The sequence below is a fragment of the Takifugu rubripes genome, chromosome 6, assembly GCF_901000725.2.
Source record: "Takifugu rubripes chromosome 6, fTakRub1.2, whole genome shotgun sequence".
NCBI lineage: Eukaryota > Metazoa > Chordata > Actinopteri > Tetraodontiformes > Tetraodontidae > Takifugu > Takifugu rubripes.
Window position 1 is genome coordinate 287633 of NC_042290.1, and position 17249 is coordinate 304881.

The window sequence follows — 17249 nt, forward strand, 5'->3', positions numbered from 1 at the left end:
CTATCCGGCGGACCCTCCTCTCCAGTACCCCTGAATAGACCTTACCAGGGAGGCTGAGGAGTGTGATCCCCCTATAGTTGGAACACACCCTCCGGTCCCCCTTCTTAAAAAGAGGGACTACCACCCCGGTCTGCCAATCCAGCGGCACTGCCCCCGATGTCCACGCGATGTTGCAGAGTCGAGTCAACCACGACAGCCCTACAACATCCAGAGCCTTAAGGGACTCTGGGCGGATCTCATCCACCCCCGGGGCCTTGCCACCGAGGAGTTTTTTAACTACCTCGGCAACTTCAGCCCCGGAGATACGAGAGCCCATCTCCAGGTCCCCAGGCCCTACTTCCTCACTGGAAGGCGTGTTGGTGGGATTGAGGAGGTCCTCGAAGTATTCCTTCCACCGATCCACAACATCCCGAGTTGAGGTCAGCAGCAATTCAAATGTTTACATAATAAAACATTTGACATTCATCACTTTTTTCCACACAGGTGACTGTCACAGCAGTTTACTGGGTTAATGTCACTGTTGCATATCTTCCTTAAAAACACATACACAAGGATAAAGTGCTTAAGCTGTTTATTTAATAGTTGTTGAAATAAGAGGAAGTAAGAGGGTAGACGGCACTTTTATGACTGGTGGATGAACTTTTTAACTTGTGAACTGGCCATTAGGGTAGAATACAATATGATTAACCTGCATTCATGGTTCTACAATCACAACGTGACCCCTCCAATGTCTTCTGTCAGGAGTTCTGTGCTAATAGTGTACTCAGTTTGACCTTCCCGTCCATGGAGGCTGTCAGGCAGGTGCCACAGTCCACAGCTGAGCACCAATCAACGGTGACCACTGGTGCTTTGTGACCGCCTAATGACAGCACACCTTCCAGTGCTGGTTCCCCACTGGTAAGCTGGAAGGAGGTGAAATGAAGGTTTAAAAGAAAATATTACAACACAAAATACAGATACGGCAAAATTATACATACATACATAAAAAATAGAGGAACACTTTTTAATCAGAGTATAGCAACCTATGAGTCAAACTTCTGGGATATTGAGCTGGTCAGTTAAGTAGCAGCGGGGGTTGTTAATCAGTTTCTGCTGCTTTGTTGTTCCTGAAATCAACAACGGGAGCATCAGAGGGGCAACAATGAGATGGCCCCCAAAACAGGAATGGCTTTCCAGGTTGAGGCCACTGATACCTTTTTCCCTCCTGATCTCTTTTGGCTGATTTTTTTACTGACTGACTTTCTACTGCTGTAGTTATTCATTTGGCTTGGATCAACATCTCTGTTGATAGCATGGTGCGGTACCTGATCGCTACAGAGGTTGCACAAGTAGTCCATCTCCTCAAGGATGGTACATCAATACGTGCCGTTGCAAGAAGGTTTGCTGTCTCCCCAGCACAGTCTCAAGAGCATGGACGAGATTCCAGGAGACAGGTAGTTACTCCAGGAGAGCTGGACAGGGCCATAGAAGGTCCTTAAACTCTCAGTAGGATTGGTATCTGCTCCTTTGTGCAAGGAGGAACCGGATGAGCACTGCCAGAGCCCTACAAAATGACCTCCAGCAGGCCACTGGTGTGAATGTTTCTGACCAAACAATCAGAAACAGGCTCCATGAGGGTGGCCTGAGGGCCCGACGTCCTGTAGTGTGCCCTGTGCTCACTGCCCGGCACCGTAGAGCTCGATTGGCATTTGCCATAGACCACCAGAATTGGCAACTACGCCACTGGTGCCCTGTGCTCTTCACCGCTGAGAGCAGGTTCAACCTGAGCACATGTGACAGACGTGAAGGGTTCTGGAGATGCCGTGGAGAACGTTATGATGCCTGCAACATCATTCAGCATGACCGGTTTGGTGGTAGGTCAGTGATGGTCTGGGGAGGCATATCCCTGGAAGGACGCACAGACCTCTACAGGTTAGATAATGGCACCCTGACTGCTATTAGGTATCGGGGTAAAATCCTTGGACCCACTGTCAGAACCTACGCTGGTGCAGTGGGACCTGGGTTCCTCCTGGTCTACAACAATGCCCGACCTCATGTGGCTAGCCAGAGTATGCAGGCAGTTCCTGGAGGATGAAGGATTCATACCATTGACTGGCTCCCATGTTCACCTGACCTAAACCCAATAGAACACCTCTGGGACATTATGTTTAGGTCCATGCGGCGCCACCAGGTTGATCCTCAGACTGTCCAGGAGCTCAGTAATGCCCTGGTCCAGATCTGGGAGGAGATCCCCCAGGACACCATTCATCGTCTCATTAGGAGCATGCCCCGACGTTGTCAGGCATGCGCACAAGCACGTGGGGGCCACACAAACTACTGAGAATCATTTTAAGTTGTTACAATGACATTTTGGCAAAATGGACCAGTCTGCTGCATCATTTTTTCCACTTTCATTTTTGGGGCGTCTTTGATTCCCCCCCCTGATCATTTTCATTTCTATCAAATTATGTGGCATCATTTTGTTACTAATACATCACCTACTTTTTATCAGGAAAGATATTCAAGGTCACCCCCCCCCCCCCCATTTAGATCTGATGTGTTTTCGAAGTGTTCCTCTAATTTATTTGAGCAGTAATATATATATATATATATATATATATACTGTATATATACACACACACACACATACATACATATATATATATATACACACACACACACATATATACATATATATATACACACACACACACACACACACACACACTTACATATATATATATATATATTTACTCCATTGAGGAAAGAAGCAAAAAGGGAAAATTCCCTGTGTGTCACCCACTGAAAATATTTGATGATTATGTAATGTGAACTATGTGGAATGAGAGGACCAACTGTTAAGAAGGTTATGTTATACGCCAAGCAGGGACATTGTTGTTATATGTTATAGTTACATTTAACTTAGATTTCAATTCAATTAACAGAACACAACAAAGATGATTAAGAAAAAAAACACATAAGGGATACAAATAAAGTGCGAACCAAGAACAAAAGAGGTTTGACTGGACTGAGATGAGAGAGATGGTAAAGTTGACATATTTACTCGTTGAATGAGCCCCCCACTGCTGGAACACATCAGAACATGTTGCCCTTCAGAATCAAAGGCAAAGAGTCGACCTCGAGGAACCTGAACCTGAATAAAGACATATGACACAGTATTATTAAAATGGATGTAACTTTTTCAAACAAAATCTGATTCAGTTCTATAGAATTGTGAAGAATTTAAATGTGCAAGACTCACCTGTTTATAGCCACTGTATCCTGACAGGATGAAGGGTCCAGTAGCATCCTGAGCTAGAGACTGCTCTGACTGTTTCACCCCGCACCGATGAATGTTCCACTGGATAAACTGTGAGGGGGTAAAAATACTTCATCTCAACTCTATTACGATTGTTTAATTCTTCAAAAAAAGATGGTGTGTTTACTGCCAGACACCCACCTTGCCATCTTCTCCGATACTGAAGACGGTGTTTTCATCATAGCTGAACTCCACACTGTAAACTTCCCCATCATGAGCTTTCCAACTCATAGCACTCTCATACTGTTGCATGTCTGCCGGACATGTTTACCATTTTCACTTATTAATCGTTTCATATTTTAGGGAGACAATCAGATATATAATGGATAAAAAAAACAAAACATGAATCAATCTGCCCATTAAACTCATACCAAACAGTCGGATGATCCCATCAGCTGCTCCAGTTACCAATAAGTTTCCATTGTGGTTGAAAGCTGTGCAGTTAATTGCTACTGGTTCAGGCTCTAAAGAAAACTGAAGCTGACAAACAGACAAGGAAATGAGTGTGCTGCTGACATGAGGAAAGCTTCACCTCAATTCAGTATTATGTATATAGCAGCTCTTTAAATCAAGATTGTGTCTAGGGCATTGCAGAAACCCAGAGACCTGACCCACCCCCCAAAAAACAACAGTGGCAAAGATAAAAAAAAAAAAAGCTATATCAGACAGGTGCAAATATAAGGGCAAGGCAAGTTTCTGCACTTCAGAGGATGCAAAGGTGTAGTTCAGGACTCTGTTAAAGAGGAATTCCTCACATCACTGCTTTGAAAACAATAAGCAGCAGCCTTGTTATGACATGTTATCAACGCTACACTGTACTGCAGATGTGTTTGTGTTTTTTCAAGTGATTTACTCATACCCATAGAGTACAGTGACAGAAAAACATCTAATGGCACATGTGGTGTGGTATATCCAATCAAACACTTTGTGCTTAAGGGTCATAATCCTCAAATTATAGAAACGAGCAAACCACCTCTTATTTCTAAGGTGTTGGATGGAGTGGTGCAAAGCAGGAGTCTGGGTTTGGCCGTTGCCAGGAAGACGGCACTTGACTGACTGCTTTGTGCCAAGTGTAAAGTTAGGTGACGGGAGATTATGGTGTGGAATTGTTCAGAAGTTGGGCTCAGCCCCTAAATTCCTGAGTAAAGAAATCTTCCGGCGTCTTGGACAATTCCATGCTCCCAACTTTGTGTGAACAGTTTGGGGACGGCCCTGTACTGTCCTACAGTACTGCACACCAGGAGGGAGTTTGGTGTGGAAGCAGCTGGCCTTCACAGAGCTTTAATATCCCAACAGAATACCTTTGGTATGAATTAGAGTTGAGACTATGAGCCAGACCTTCTTGTCCAAAATCAGCATTTAAACAACAGATGCAATTCTGGAAAAATGGTCAAAAATTCCCCAAAACAAACTCCTAAACACACAGAAGAACTGAAGCTGTTATAGCTGTGGAGGGTGGATTAAGAATGGGTTGTCACTCAAGTTCAGAAGAAGCCAGACCAAAAAACCCTTTTGGCACTAGAGTATATGTTAATGTTGCTGTCTGAGACAAATATTTTAATGTCCTTTTAGTTGTTTTTTTGTGTGTATGATGCACCTGGTGACAGAAAATGATTGTCAAATAAAGAGAATATTTTAAATAAACCCACTCTTTTCATGATGTTGGGATTCACTGAGTGATGAGTTCCAGGTTCCTGCAGGGTTCCTACCTGCTATATTACAACTAATCACTACATGACAGGCTAACTACCGTACCTGTTGTTTAACAGTCTTGGTGTCCCATAAGAGCAGCTGTCCAGACGCTGGGATGCAGATTTGTGGAACAGAATCACAGCTTCCAGATCGACTGAGAGCTGCAGCTGAACAGACAAATGAAGAACCGCTGGGGCTGCATGCTAGAGACAGGATGCTGTATAGAAATACAACAGATGTGACTTTATCAAGTTTTTATCAAGACAATTCCATGAATGTATCAAATAAGTTTGACATGAATTTAAATAAATTTGCTTTTTGTTTTTAATGGTTCCTATTTCTTTCATCTGAATGTTCCAGTTATCAAAATGATATTGTGCAAGAATGTTACAGATTATTAGAGTTATTAAAGATCTTTCACTTGTACTCATGACATTATTAAGCAAACAACCAGTTTGTTTTAATGTTTTTTTTAAAATCAGTTTTTTTAATCATTTTTTCCTGCATAAAAGCAAAGCATATAAGGTCATTCCAGCAAAATTGATTTACCGTGGGTGCGTCTCATCAATGTTCATCTCATAGAGGTTTTTCTTGGCTTCTGTATCGTACAATCGCACTGTACCAACACCACTACCGAGAAGCAACTGGAAACACATAGTCACCGTAAATAAATAAATAAATAGATCCTGTCTTATAGACCTTATATTTATACAGTAACAGTGCTGTTATAAAGGAGACTTGATTTTATTCGGTTGCACTTGGCTACTTCTCAGACATTGGTGCTGTTGCACAGCATAAAGGTGCACTGTGCAATTTTGCATGGTGATTTTATTTCCCATCTAAAATTGTTGGCACCTCGTCTCGAACCATTGGGCCCCTGCCTTGTGAATACACTGTGGTCTCTGGTTGGGGGAGGGTTGTGTGTGTGTGTGTGAGGGTTAACAGATACACATATAAATTTACACACTGAACAGCTGGAGCCAGCTTGGTGCCATTAACAAACCACAGAACAAATTTCAATTTCGACACATTAATGATCGGTCCAGAAACAACTGGAAGATTTTGTACTAATGTAAACGTCAATGGGAGGTATGTCATGCAGGATTACATGGTGCACCTTTAGCACCTTTAACACTGTAGGCTGAACGTTATAATGAAATGCAAAAATGGGAAAAACGGATTTTTGTCGCAATGCCGCAACTCAATGAATTTAGGCATTTAGGATCAAGACAACTTGCTGAAGTTCAAACTAGCATCAGAATGGATAAGAAAGGGGATTCAAGGGACATTGATGGTGGCTGTTTGTTGGTGCCAGACAGGCTGGTCTGAGTATTTCAGAAGTTGCAGATTTATTGGGATTTTGATGTACAACCATATCTTGGCTTTACAGAGAATGACCAAAAAGAGAGGAAATATCCAGTGAGTGGCAAATGTTGTGTGCCTTGTTGATGTGAGAGGTCAGAGGAGACTGGGAAGACTGGATGATAGAAAGACAACATTAACTTAAATATCCATTGGTTTCAACAAAGGAATGTAGAACATCGTCTCTGAAGGCAGACAACATGGAACCTTGAAGGAGCTGGGCTACAGCAGCAGGACACCACACCGGTGCTCCTCCTGTCACCTAAGAACAGGAAGGTGAGGCTACCTCAGAAAGACTCACCAAAACTGGACAATAGAACAACAGAAAAACATTTCCTGGTCCGATAAGTCAATTTCAGCTGCAACCTTCAGATGGTTGTTTCAGAATTTGGTGTAAATAACATAGAAGCCTGGATCCATCCTGCCTGGTATCAAGGGTTCAGGCTGGTGCTGCTGGTGTAATGGTGGGGGATATTTCTTGGCACTCTTTGGGCCCCTCAGTACCTTGTTCAAATGCTGCAGCCTCCCTGAGTGTTGCTGCTGACCATCTCCATCCCTTTATGACCACAGTGGACCATCTTCTGATGGCTAGTTCCAGCAGGATGATGCACCCTGTCACACAGCTCAGATCATCTCGAATTGGTTTCTGGACCAGGACAATGGGATGACTGTACTCCAGTGGCCTCTAAAGTCACCAGATCTCAGTCTAGTAGATCACCTTGGGGATGTGGTCATCAGATTCACATAACAGATCTGCAGCAACTGCTTAATTGCCCTCATGTCACATGGACCAAAATCTCCAACGCATTCTTGAGTGTATGTCATGAAGAATTCAGGTAGTTCTGAAGGCAAAAAGGGCTCCAACCTTTGACTAGCAAGGTGGACCTAATAAAATGGCAGCTCTAATGCTGGGCAGGAAGGTCTGAGGTCAGAATCCACTTAACACCTTGACAAGCCAATAATTCATATAATATTTAGCCTAAAGGCTCAAATCATTCCACAATACAAGTTTATGATTGTATGTCATTTTTACCAGTCTGTCTGGCTTGGTGGCCCACTCAAGAGACAGCAGAGGAGACTTAGACATGATGGTGGCTTTGGTCTGCATTATAGGGTTGAATGACCACACCTGTGAGGAGAAATGAATTAAGGCTCTATTTATTGGGTACATTCTGTTCAGAACAAGAAAAAAGGGAAGCTGTTTTATTATAGTCCATTGTGTATAACTTAAAAATGAAATAATTTACCTTGATCACCCCGTCGACATCCAAACTAGCAACCCGACGACCAGAACCATCAACCCTGAAGAAAAGAGGAGAATGGATGAGATGTTGGCCTAATGTCAGATCATCTTTATTAAATGTGACAGAAGAGAGCGAACCTGCAGTGCATGATTGATGAGTGATGTTCTCCGTACTCCTCCTGGCTCAGTTTGATGAAAGCCTGTTCCATGGAGACACCCCCTTCCCAGTTCCTGCTGGTTAAGTATGAGCTGGGGGGTTCACCAGATGTCTCCCCAAGCTCTGTCTCCCCTTTCTTCTCTGCATTCTGAGGATATTATTGCAAAGAGAGGACTTAATGGCCAGTTTCTTTGAAAAAGGAAAAGGCCTTATTCATCATATTGGTTGCGCTCACACACCTATAATATTCTTCCATTAACAAGATTATTATTTATAAATGTCTTTAAATACTCCATCAATAAAAGTGACTCACCAAGAATCAGTTCTTAGATGTGGAAGCACTTTTAATAATGTGAAACTGATATCGACAAGATGACGTTTTTAAACTTAAACTTTCAGGCACCTGTGATGGTGGTTTGGAGAAGAGCTCCTTCCTTTCTTTCTCACGGTCCTGGAGTCTTTTCTGCCTCAAAGGTGCAGTTTGGATTGTCATCTGTTGTGCCTGGGAGGTTGCAGGTTCGCCAGCTGATATCTGGCAAACTGACTTCACCTCTTTGAGCTGTGCTGGTTCTCTTGACTACAAAGGACCAAATGATATACAAAGAGAGCGGGAAAGAAATTCGGTAGGTTCTCACAATATTGAGGATGAACTCAACAATCCACCGGCATATACCCCATAATATAGGGTGCAGGCAATGTTCAATTCAGCTCCTGATTGTTCACAATGTATGTCAACCTTCCCAATAACTATGGACCAAATGAAGTGGCTCTCACTGGGTTCGTTGTTGGCTCTTTTCTGCCTACAACTGCCTGGCTTGGAGATGAGCCGCAGTTCATCTGCTGTGTTTTTCCAGGAGTGCGCCGGCCTTGTGTTAGGAATGTAGAAAAGAAGTTTCTAGAAGGAGTTGTGGTGATAGTAACTGCACGCTGACTTGTCACCAAGTCCCTAAGAAACAAAAAGGGGGTAAATAAAAAGGAAAGAAGTCTCATTACCACCGGGGCACCAAGGGAAAAACTAACAATTCAAACTTCTGACTGAGAAGAAATGAAAAAAATGCGCATCAGTTGAAACTAAATCATTAAAGATTAAAGAAAAAAAGAAAAATCCCACATTTCAAACACAGGGACTTTTAACTTAATGAAATAAGTTGGAATACAAATATGACATAAGATTCTTCAAATTTTCAGAATATTCCATCAAGAAAACGATCCAATTAGGACATTTGGTAAGATGCTAGTTTTTAATATGAAGCACAAGATTGTAGAATTTTATATTAATTTACTTATTGCTACTGTGCTAAATAAAGTTAGCTATCAAAATGGACTAAACTATCTTATATGCCAGTTCTGCCTTCTTCATCAGCCCTTGTAATGAACATAAATAAAACATTTGCTGGGAGTTTTCAACCTCGGCGTATCTTAAAATTTAAAACAACTCACACAAAAAACTACAAATTATTAGCATGAGAAAATATCCAAAAAGAAAATACATTTGGAAAGAAAAGTTTGCAATTTATTTTTATCCCTACTTCAAGCAGACACTGGGTGGCCGTCACAGGAAATGGATCTATATTTCTGGCAACTTAGTGTGATTCATGAGTTGAGCTCACTTACATGAATAACGGTGCAAATCCTCTGTAAAAATCAGTGATGCCACAACAAAACCACGCACTATTGGCTTTGTTTGTAATATAACCACTGTCTATAACCACTGATGACTCTGGTTAGACCAGAGGCAGGGGACTGTTCATCTATATCAACAAGACCTGGTAGACGGATTCTGTTACTCTTAGGAGACATTGTTCAGCCTACCTTGAATTTATAATGGTTAAATGTAGACCGTTTTATCTGCCTCGGGAATTTACATCCATCATAATAACTGCAGCTTACATTCCCCTGGATGCTAATGCCACACTCGCAATGAAGGAGCTTCATGTGGCCATTAGCCAACAAACCACCCACCCGGAGGCTGAATTTATCGTTGCGGGTGATTTCAACCACACAAACTTAAAAACAGTGCTTCCCAAATTCCACTAACAGGTTTCCTGCAGTACAAGAGGGAGCAAAACCCTGGACCATGTTTACACAAACATGGCTGATGCTTATACGGCAACACCCCTCCCACACCTAGGACAATGAGACCACCTTTCTGTGTTCCTCACCCCCAAGAACTCACTGCTCATCAACCGTGTCAGACCATCAAGGTGTGGCCAGCAGGGGCAGACTCTGTACTCCAGGATAGGTTTCAACCTACAGACTGGAGTATGTTTACTCCCCAGGCCAGCTGTGGCTCACCCATTGATATTGACAATCTCACCTCCTCAGTTCTGGACCACATCACCACCACCATAGACATCATCACAACCACGAAGCAGATCACCACGTACCATAATCAGGCATATGTGGCAAGGCATCCAGGCTGAATGAGCTTAATAACTGCCTCCAGGACCCCACTGTCAACAGACCACCAACCCCTCACACTCTCCTCCAATGCTGTCTATACATCCCTGAGCCGGATCAAACCACTCAAGGCTGCTGGTCATGACGGCATCCCTGGATGTGTGCTCAAAGCATGTGCAGAACAGCTCTCCGGGATTTTTACAGACATCTTCAACCTGTCCCTTGCCCATGCAGTGGTTCCGACATGCTTCAAGGCCACAGTCATTGTTCCAGTACCAAAACATTCCAAGTCGACGTGCCTTAACGGCTACCACCTGGTAGCACTTACCTCCATCATTATGAAGTCCTGGCACACCTGAAGGACTGCCTCCTACCCACACTCGACCCACACCAGTTTACCTACTGCAGCAACAGGAGCATAGATGATGCAGTCTCCATAGCACTGCACTCTGTATGTATTTCTATGCTCTATGCCTCTCCTCTCCTCTACCTCCCCTTCCCTCTCCTCTCCTATCTTCTCCAGACCGGTGTTCTTTCCATTAATTTCTGTGCCCTTTTCCCACTGAAACATACATTGCTCACTGCAGCCAGAATTCTACGTTAACCTCATCAGTCCTTGACTGAGACTTGTTCTAAAATGCATCAGGCAAATCACGGTGTTGTTTTAGGGAATTCTAAGATTTGGGGAGTTTGTGATGAGGATGTAGAGTAAGTGAGCATCCTCACCACAAAGGCGTCACTTTAGAATACCACAAATACTGAGTCGGCGAAATCTTCCTGGGGTCCTTTGTCAAACAGGGTTATGACTTGTCTTTCTAGCAATCTTAATGATATGATCATTTCTTGGCCTTACAAATCTTAAGTTGATTTACATTTATGTCTTAATCACACTCTGAACTGAGGACCCAGGTCTTCTGGGTATTTATAAATCTTTGACATTTGCATCACCTGACCTTTCCAACAATCCATGAGCCTTACAGACTGATGAATGTCTGATCTAGCTGAAATCTCCTTTGGGTTTTCCATTCTTTTAAAGTGTGCTGCTTTCTCTTGTTCACTCTTTGGGAGCTGATTTTATCCTCCACTTCAGGAGCACTTCACAATAACAGACACTTTAAGCAGGAGTGCCACAACTCTTGCATGCCCCTGTACAATGTATGCTTATCCAGAGAATCCCTGTTGTGAGGACATTTACAGTCAGCCAAATATAGCATCTGTCAGTAGTGGTATATTTTTCTAAGGTTCTGTAAGTGATACCTAACCAGCAAAATGTTCTATATCAGGAGATATGAAGATGCTTTTGGGAATAGTTGGGACATCTGGACATTTCCTACTGAAGAAACCTACAAATACATCACTGCAACAGAGTTGTATTCCATCAGATGTACACGCAAATGTTCCTTATGAGCCTGGGAAGCAAAATATAACCACGACAAATAAACACTAATCTCACAGCAGTTGATATATGTTCACCCTCGGGAGAAGAAATGACATTTATTATTGATTTATTAAAAAGACTCCATTGGATGTCCGTAATTTTACATAGATCACTGGGATCCACTTAAATTAGAAATGTTGTGTTTGAATAATCGAATTAAATTGGATGCCAGTATAAAAACCATATTGCTTTTGTGAAACATGTTGGGAATGACTACAAACTATAAAGTGTTGTAAACTGCAACAGGCTGCATATGAAATAGGGTAATGACAAGAGAAACACTCAAATACAAAAATATTAAAAGAAAATATCCAATATAAATACTTTATACTTAATGGACTGTTTATATAGTGAGACTAGATGGAGATGAGAAACAGAGTGTTTAGGATGGAAGGCTGCATCCAATAAGAAGCTCTGTAGAAACTTAGAAACTTTCAAAAAGTTCAGGTTAGAATAAAATAATAAACTTTTTATAGAATACGGAAGAGTTAAAGTGCTAAAAGGGAAAAAAGTTAAATTTAGCGCAACAAATCATTCAAAAATGTGATGAACACAGTTAAACTGTCTAATCTCACTTTCTCACAGTCTGTTTCAATACTGAAAATGATCAATTACAAATCAATCAAAATATGAATCAGCAAATACTTAATATGACTAAACACATTTCAGTCCATCACAGTAAAGGATTTGTTCAGATTGGCACAGGACTCAACGTCACTCTAACTCTCTAGACACAATTCAGTCAGAAATGAGGGGAATCACCACATTCCCGGAGGAAAAAAGCAGTAAACAGATAAAGAGCTAAACAATATTCATAATTAAACTAATTTCACTGTCAAACAAAATAAATAAGTTACAACAATTCAAAATTAAATTTGATTGGCAAACTTTAAATAATATATTAGCCAGCTGCCTGAGCTCAAATATGATTTATTTTATAAAATCCTATTTTACAGCTAAATCCATGTATTTTATGAATCAGGATAGAAAATATGTATGGTAAGCTTTAAATTAAATCAAGATGGTCCTATACTTTCTATATCGCCCATCAGTTCTGTCCTTTTGTTTGTTGGGTTTCAATATTTCATCTTTAACTCCATCTAGCATCATAACATGGTAATGTATACTGGAAATGACAAACTTTTTAAAAAATGACAGCAATTTTAGTTGCAGTCAGTGATAGACATTGATGTTAGGATCTCACAGTTCAGTGTCTCCAAGGCGATCCATGTTCTGAATGTAGAGCGGCAGCTTGTGGTGCACCACCTCGTCCCCGTCCTTCGGATCTCGACTCTCCGTCTGTAGAGCAAAGAGCTGGAAGGAGAACAGGTGACAAAGAGGAATTATTACAACACGTTCAACTGATAGAGACATCGCTAATAATTTTACTGTGGAAACGTGAATATGAAATATTAGTCAGCAGAGAAAGGAGCTCTGTCCCACCAGCTGGCAGAGCTGCTCATTCTCTTCTCCCAGACTCATCATCTTCTGGACTTCAGCATCAAAACTCAGCAGGACAGGCTGAGGTGAAATCAGTTAAGGAACCCACATGGCCTCATGGGAAATGCTCCCCACACACTTCACAAGGGAGTATGTTACAGAAGCTGGTCACTGGGGTTTTCACCACTCGTTTCAAGTGTGCACGTGCAGTCCAAACACACGACCTACAATCTCCCACATACGCCCATGAACCAAGAACATTTTCCATAACCAACAGCAGGTGGCAAAAGCTAACTAAGTTATTAGTTCCTGACTGAGTCTACTGTAGTATTTAAAATTTATCAAACGTTGGAGCACAACTGTCAAACTGTAAAGCATTTACATCGTGGCCTTCCTTTAAGGATATGCATACACTGGAAGAGGACAGACAGGAAGTTGTGCAGTGAAACCAGGAAGGTGTCGGCCCACTGCCGGGAGAAGTATGGTGAGAAAGCAGGGTTCTGCTCAGGAGAGGGAATAAATGGCAGGATGAACCAATCACGCCAATCAGCTTGACCCTGCAGCTCCAGTGCCTGCTTCTGGAAAAACTCCTGCGTCTTCTCCAGGTTACCTTTCTGGAAAAACAAAATAATACAATCAGAATCTCTAAGGGTTGTAGTGTTTCAGGACCACATATTCTTTTGATGAGGTTACCTGGATTGTGTTGACGACATAGTATCTGTACAAGCTGGTTCTCAGCTTGTTGACTGTGGTCCTGTAAATGTCCTCCAGCCTGGAGAACAGCCGTTTGTCCAGGTAGAGCCAGTAATCCTTCAGGCCAAATAGGTCAAAGCTCTGGACAAACTGCTGCAACTGATCAATGATCTTGTCTACCTGCAGACAGAAAAAACTATTCCATCATCCTGTGCATCAATCTCTTTCTGGGGTCAAGACAAATTATTTAAAAGGCTCACATGATGTTGAGATCTTGACAGCAATTACCGTATTTTCACGACTATAAGGCGCACCTCAAACACTGAGATTTTCTCAAAAATTGACGGTGCGCCTTATAATATGGAGCACCTTGTGTGTGGACTGAATTCCAAAAGCTGCTGTGCGCCTTTGGTGGGTGCACTACGGTAAACGCTCCACCAATCGATTAGCGGCACATCTACGCGTAAGGATGCCCTAAAATGGCGCTGGTCAAGCGAGACGCGTATGAATGAGGCTTACTTTAAACTGCAGGCCATCGAATATGCGGCTGAAAATGGCAATCGAGCAATCTTAGTGTTTTCGCTTTATGAGGAGGCGGCATCTCTCCATACGCGCGAGGACAACTGTTGCGCAGCGGCTGCCAGCGGATTACCAGGAGAGGGTGGCCATTTTCCGCACCTACTGCCTCGACAAGATAACCGCGCCCAGCCACATCACCAACATGGATGAGATCCCTCTGACTTTTAACATCCCTTTGACCCACAAAGTGGAGAAAAAGGGACCAGCGCGGTGGCGATACGCACAACGGGGCACGAGAAGTCGTCGTTCACCATGGTTCTCGGCTGCCACGGAAACGGACAGAGCGCTGGATGACGGAAGGCGAACACAAGACTGAGGCAGCGGCGGGCAAGTTATGCCACCATATGCGGGTGGATTGAAGATGCATGGGCTATGATACCATCTTCATGTATTGTAAGAGCTTTCACAAAATCAACGCTGAACCGGAACCGGTCGGTGAGTCCGATTCAGATGATTAAGAAGAGGAATTCGGGATGTTGGACACTGAAATAGCGCAGCTGTTTAATTCAGATACAGGAGATGAAAACTTTGATGGTTTTGTGGCGGAAGAATGAATATTTTGTTCAATAAATGTGTCGAAACTCACTGTTTTACTTCTGTTGTCATTTTTTACTGTATGTTTTAGCATGCGCCTAATAATACGGTGCGCCTTGTGTATGTTTTAAATACAGAAATAGCACCCATAACTGAGACTGCGCCTTTTAATACAGTGTGCCTTATGGTCGTGAAAATACGGTAGCCTGCTTTTATTTTGTATAACACTAATAATTTAGAATAAAAGTCATAAATAGGAGGGTGAAATGTTGCGAAAGGAGAATGGAGACAAAGGAGGATGAGAAGAAGAAGGAGAAGAGGAACAGGATAAAGAAGTGAAAGCGGACCGAATAGAACATGTGAATTTTGAGACAAACTTACCCTGAAGCCTTTCTCTTTGTCTGCTTTGATCTCACTGTCCAGATGTCTCAGAGTGTTTGTAAAACCACGGTAAATAAGATATTCTCTCACATGTTCGTCCGTTCTCTCCACAGCTGATCCCATGGTGACCTATGACCCTGCAATATAAAATGGAACTCTAAACAATGCAACAATATCACTTATTGACAGTCGAGACAGGACTTTTCAAACCTGTCTGAACTTACAGCAACAGGTTTTTTTCCCCCAATGTTTGACCTCTCATCAGTTCTTTTCACAACAGTTTGCTATTGTATCAAAACAGAGAAAAGCCACTCAGACCTGAAGGTTGTGTCATTTGTGGTGACTCTGGTTACCTTCTCTATTACAATGTTGTGACTATTTTAATAATATATCAATAATCAACAACAATGTCACAGCAACTCCATTTTGTACTGTGAACAGTTAGCACATTTATAATCAGAAGCAATCTGCAAAATACAAGACATTTATCTGTATGGTGAGAGATTTAATTAATATGACAACTATCTCACTGACTGTGTGGAGACAGGGGACCTTAGCTGGCAGGTAAAAAAAATAAAACCCTGCTTTACTAAAGCAAAATTAAAACATTTAAGCAAAAGAAGAACCATTAATGACAAATGTAATCAATGCACAATGCAGATTTGTGCATCAACCAACAGGCACATCAGGAGCACAACAGCACTGTCCAAGATTCATGTCAATAATGTGCATAAACCATAAAATATGGTTCCCAGTGAATTCAAAGAATGGACAGTATAGTTCAAACTCATACCTTGAACTGTTGCTGTCGCTTTATCTAACCATTGAGTTCAAACAAAAAGAAACTGCTTTTTGATATAAGAATCTAAAGATAAATTTGTGCATGTCCAATTTCAAATGATTAATCAAATCACAATAAAATTTGTATCAGTGTTGATTCACAATCTGTATAGTATATGTACAAACATATATAGTGTGTGTTTTTCTTCAAAAGAGCAATTGACATTCAACCCCTAAAGTGTAGTAAATTGTTTTAACAAAAGAGAAAACGGAAATAGTAGAAATGACTCATAAGACAATGGTTTCTACGCACATTTGATCCGTTCTCGGGACTGAACTCAAAGGTGTGACCTTCTAAGGTCTTTGATGTTGCGCTTAACATTAACATTTGGCCAAAGATGCGCCAATAACATTAATGTGGATCTTCCGCGTTTACGTACCGGGACGGACAACCAAGAGGATCCTTTTTAACTGCAGTTCCTCGAGCAGAAATGGGTTTTCGACGTCAAACAAATGTGTTCAACAAAGCAACGTGAAAGGAAAGTATTCCTGAAGCTGATGAGAGGAACCGATGGTCTCCTCGCACATGCTTTAGAGAACACACGGAGCCTCAGGTTTCCTCTGCGCTGCCGACGACATGAAGCGACCCTATTTCCGGTCTGCTCCAGGTGACAGTCACGTGATAATTACTCTGCGGCCGCCCCCTGGCGGCCAACATAGGATATCAACAACAATAATTAAATCCAGCTCATCAAAACATAAATGAAATATTTGGAAATACACAATTTTAATCAGCTTAACAAAAAATTACAACACAAATAAAACCATCGTTTAGCAATTTGGTTCAGCAAAAAACAGGTTTTAATACTAACTTGAAATGTTAGCGTTTACTTTCTACCCAGGAAATGACACATTGTTAGAAAAAAAAAAAATCAATTCCAGATGACTTGCTGATTTTCCCTTCTTTCATCTGAGGTGCTTCAGCTCTTCGCGCCACCTGCATAAGAAAATCAAGTTCCCGTCGACATTACTTCATACGGTAAAGTGTAGGAGAACTAAAAACTGAAAGAAAATGTTTTATGTTGAAATCATTTCATCACAGAATGCAAAATGGGCAGATTTTACAATTCATTAAAAACAACAACCAAAAAAAAAATCCCAAAACAGAACAATCAAAATGTTTTCTGCAAATTAAACCAGATTCTGGTTCTACACCTCCCTGGGGATCTTTGAGGGGATTTTACTTTTTTGT

General features: G+C 41.8%; 1 protein-coding gene across 1 annotated transcript; it reads right to left on the reverse strand.

The window, feature by feature from the left end:
• Nucleotides 1-554: 554 nt before the first annotated feature.
• Nucleotides 555-16668, reverse strand: wdr91 (WD repeat domain 91). Its single transcript, XM_003977302.3, has 18 exons — nucleotides 16438-16668; nucleotides 15218-15354; nucleotides 13724-13903; nucleotides 13437-13644; nucleotides 13034-13116; nucleotides 12795-12904; nucleotides 8527-8698; nucleotides 8156-8329; nucleotides 7734-7900; nucleotides 7600-7654; nucleotides 7386-7481; nucleotides 5540-5634; nucleotides 5054-5207; nucleotides 3670-3778; nucleotides 3440-3552; nucleotides 3242-3349; nucleotides 3044-3133; nucleotides 555-902 (listed from the first exon to the last, which is right to left on the reverse strand). The coding sequence occupies exons 2-18, from the start codon at nucleotides 15338-15340 to the stop codon at nucleotides 738-740; spliced, it is 2202 nt and encodes a 733-aa protein (XP_003977351.1). The 5' UTR covers nucleotides 15341-15354; nucleotides 16438-16668; the 3' UTR covers nucleotides 555-737.
• Nucleotides 16669-17249: the final 581 nt, after the last annotated feature.

Coding starts and splice junctions, on each gene's coding strand:
- wdr91 (XM_003977302.3), bottom strand. CDS start 15,340: ATGGGATCAGCTGTGGAGAGAACGGACGAACATGTGAGAGAATATCTT. Junction 13,117..13,436: donor TGTCCTCTTCCAGTGTATGC/ATATCCTTAAAG, acceptor AACTGATTTCAC/CTCAGCCTGTCCTGCTGAGT. Junction 903..3,043: donor GTGGGGGGCTCATTCAACGA/GTAAATATGTCA, acceptor ACCTCCTTCCAG/CTTACCAGTGGGGAACCAGC.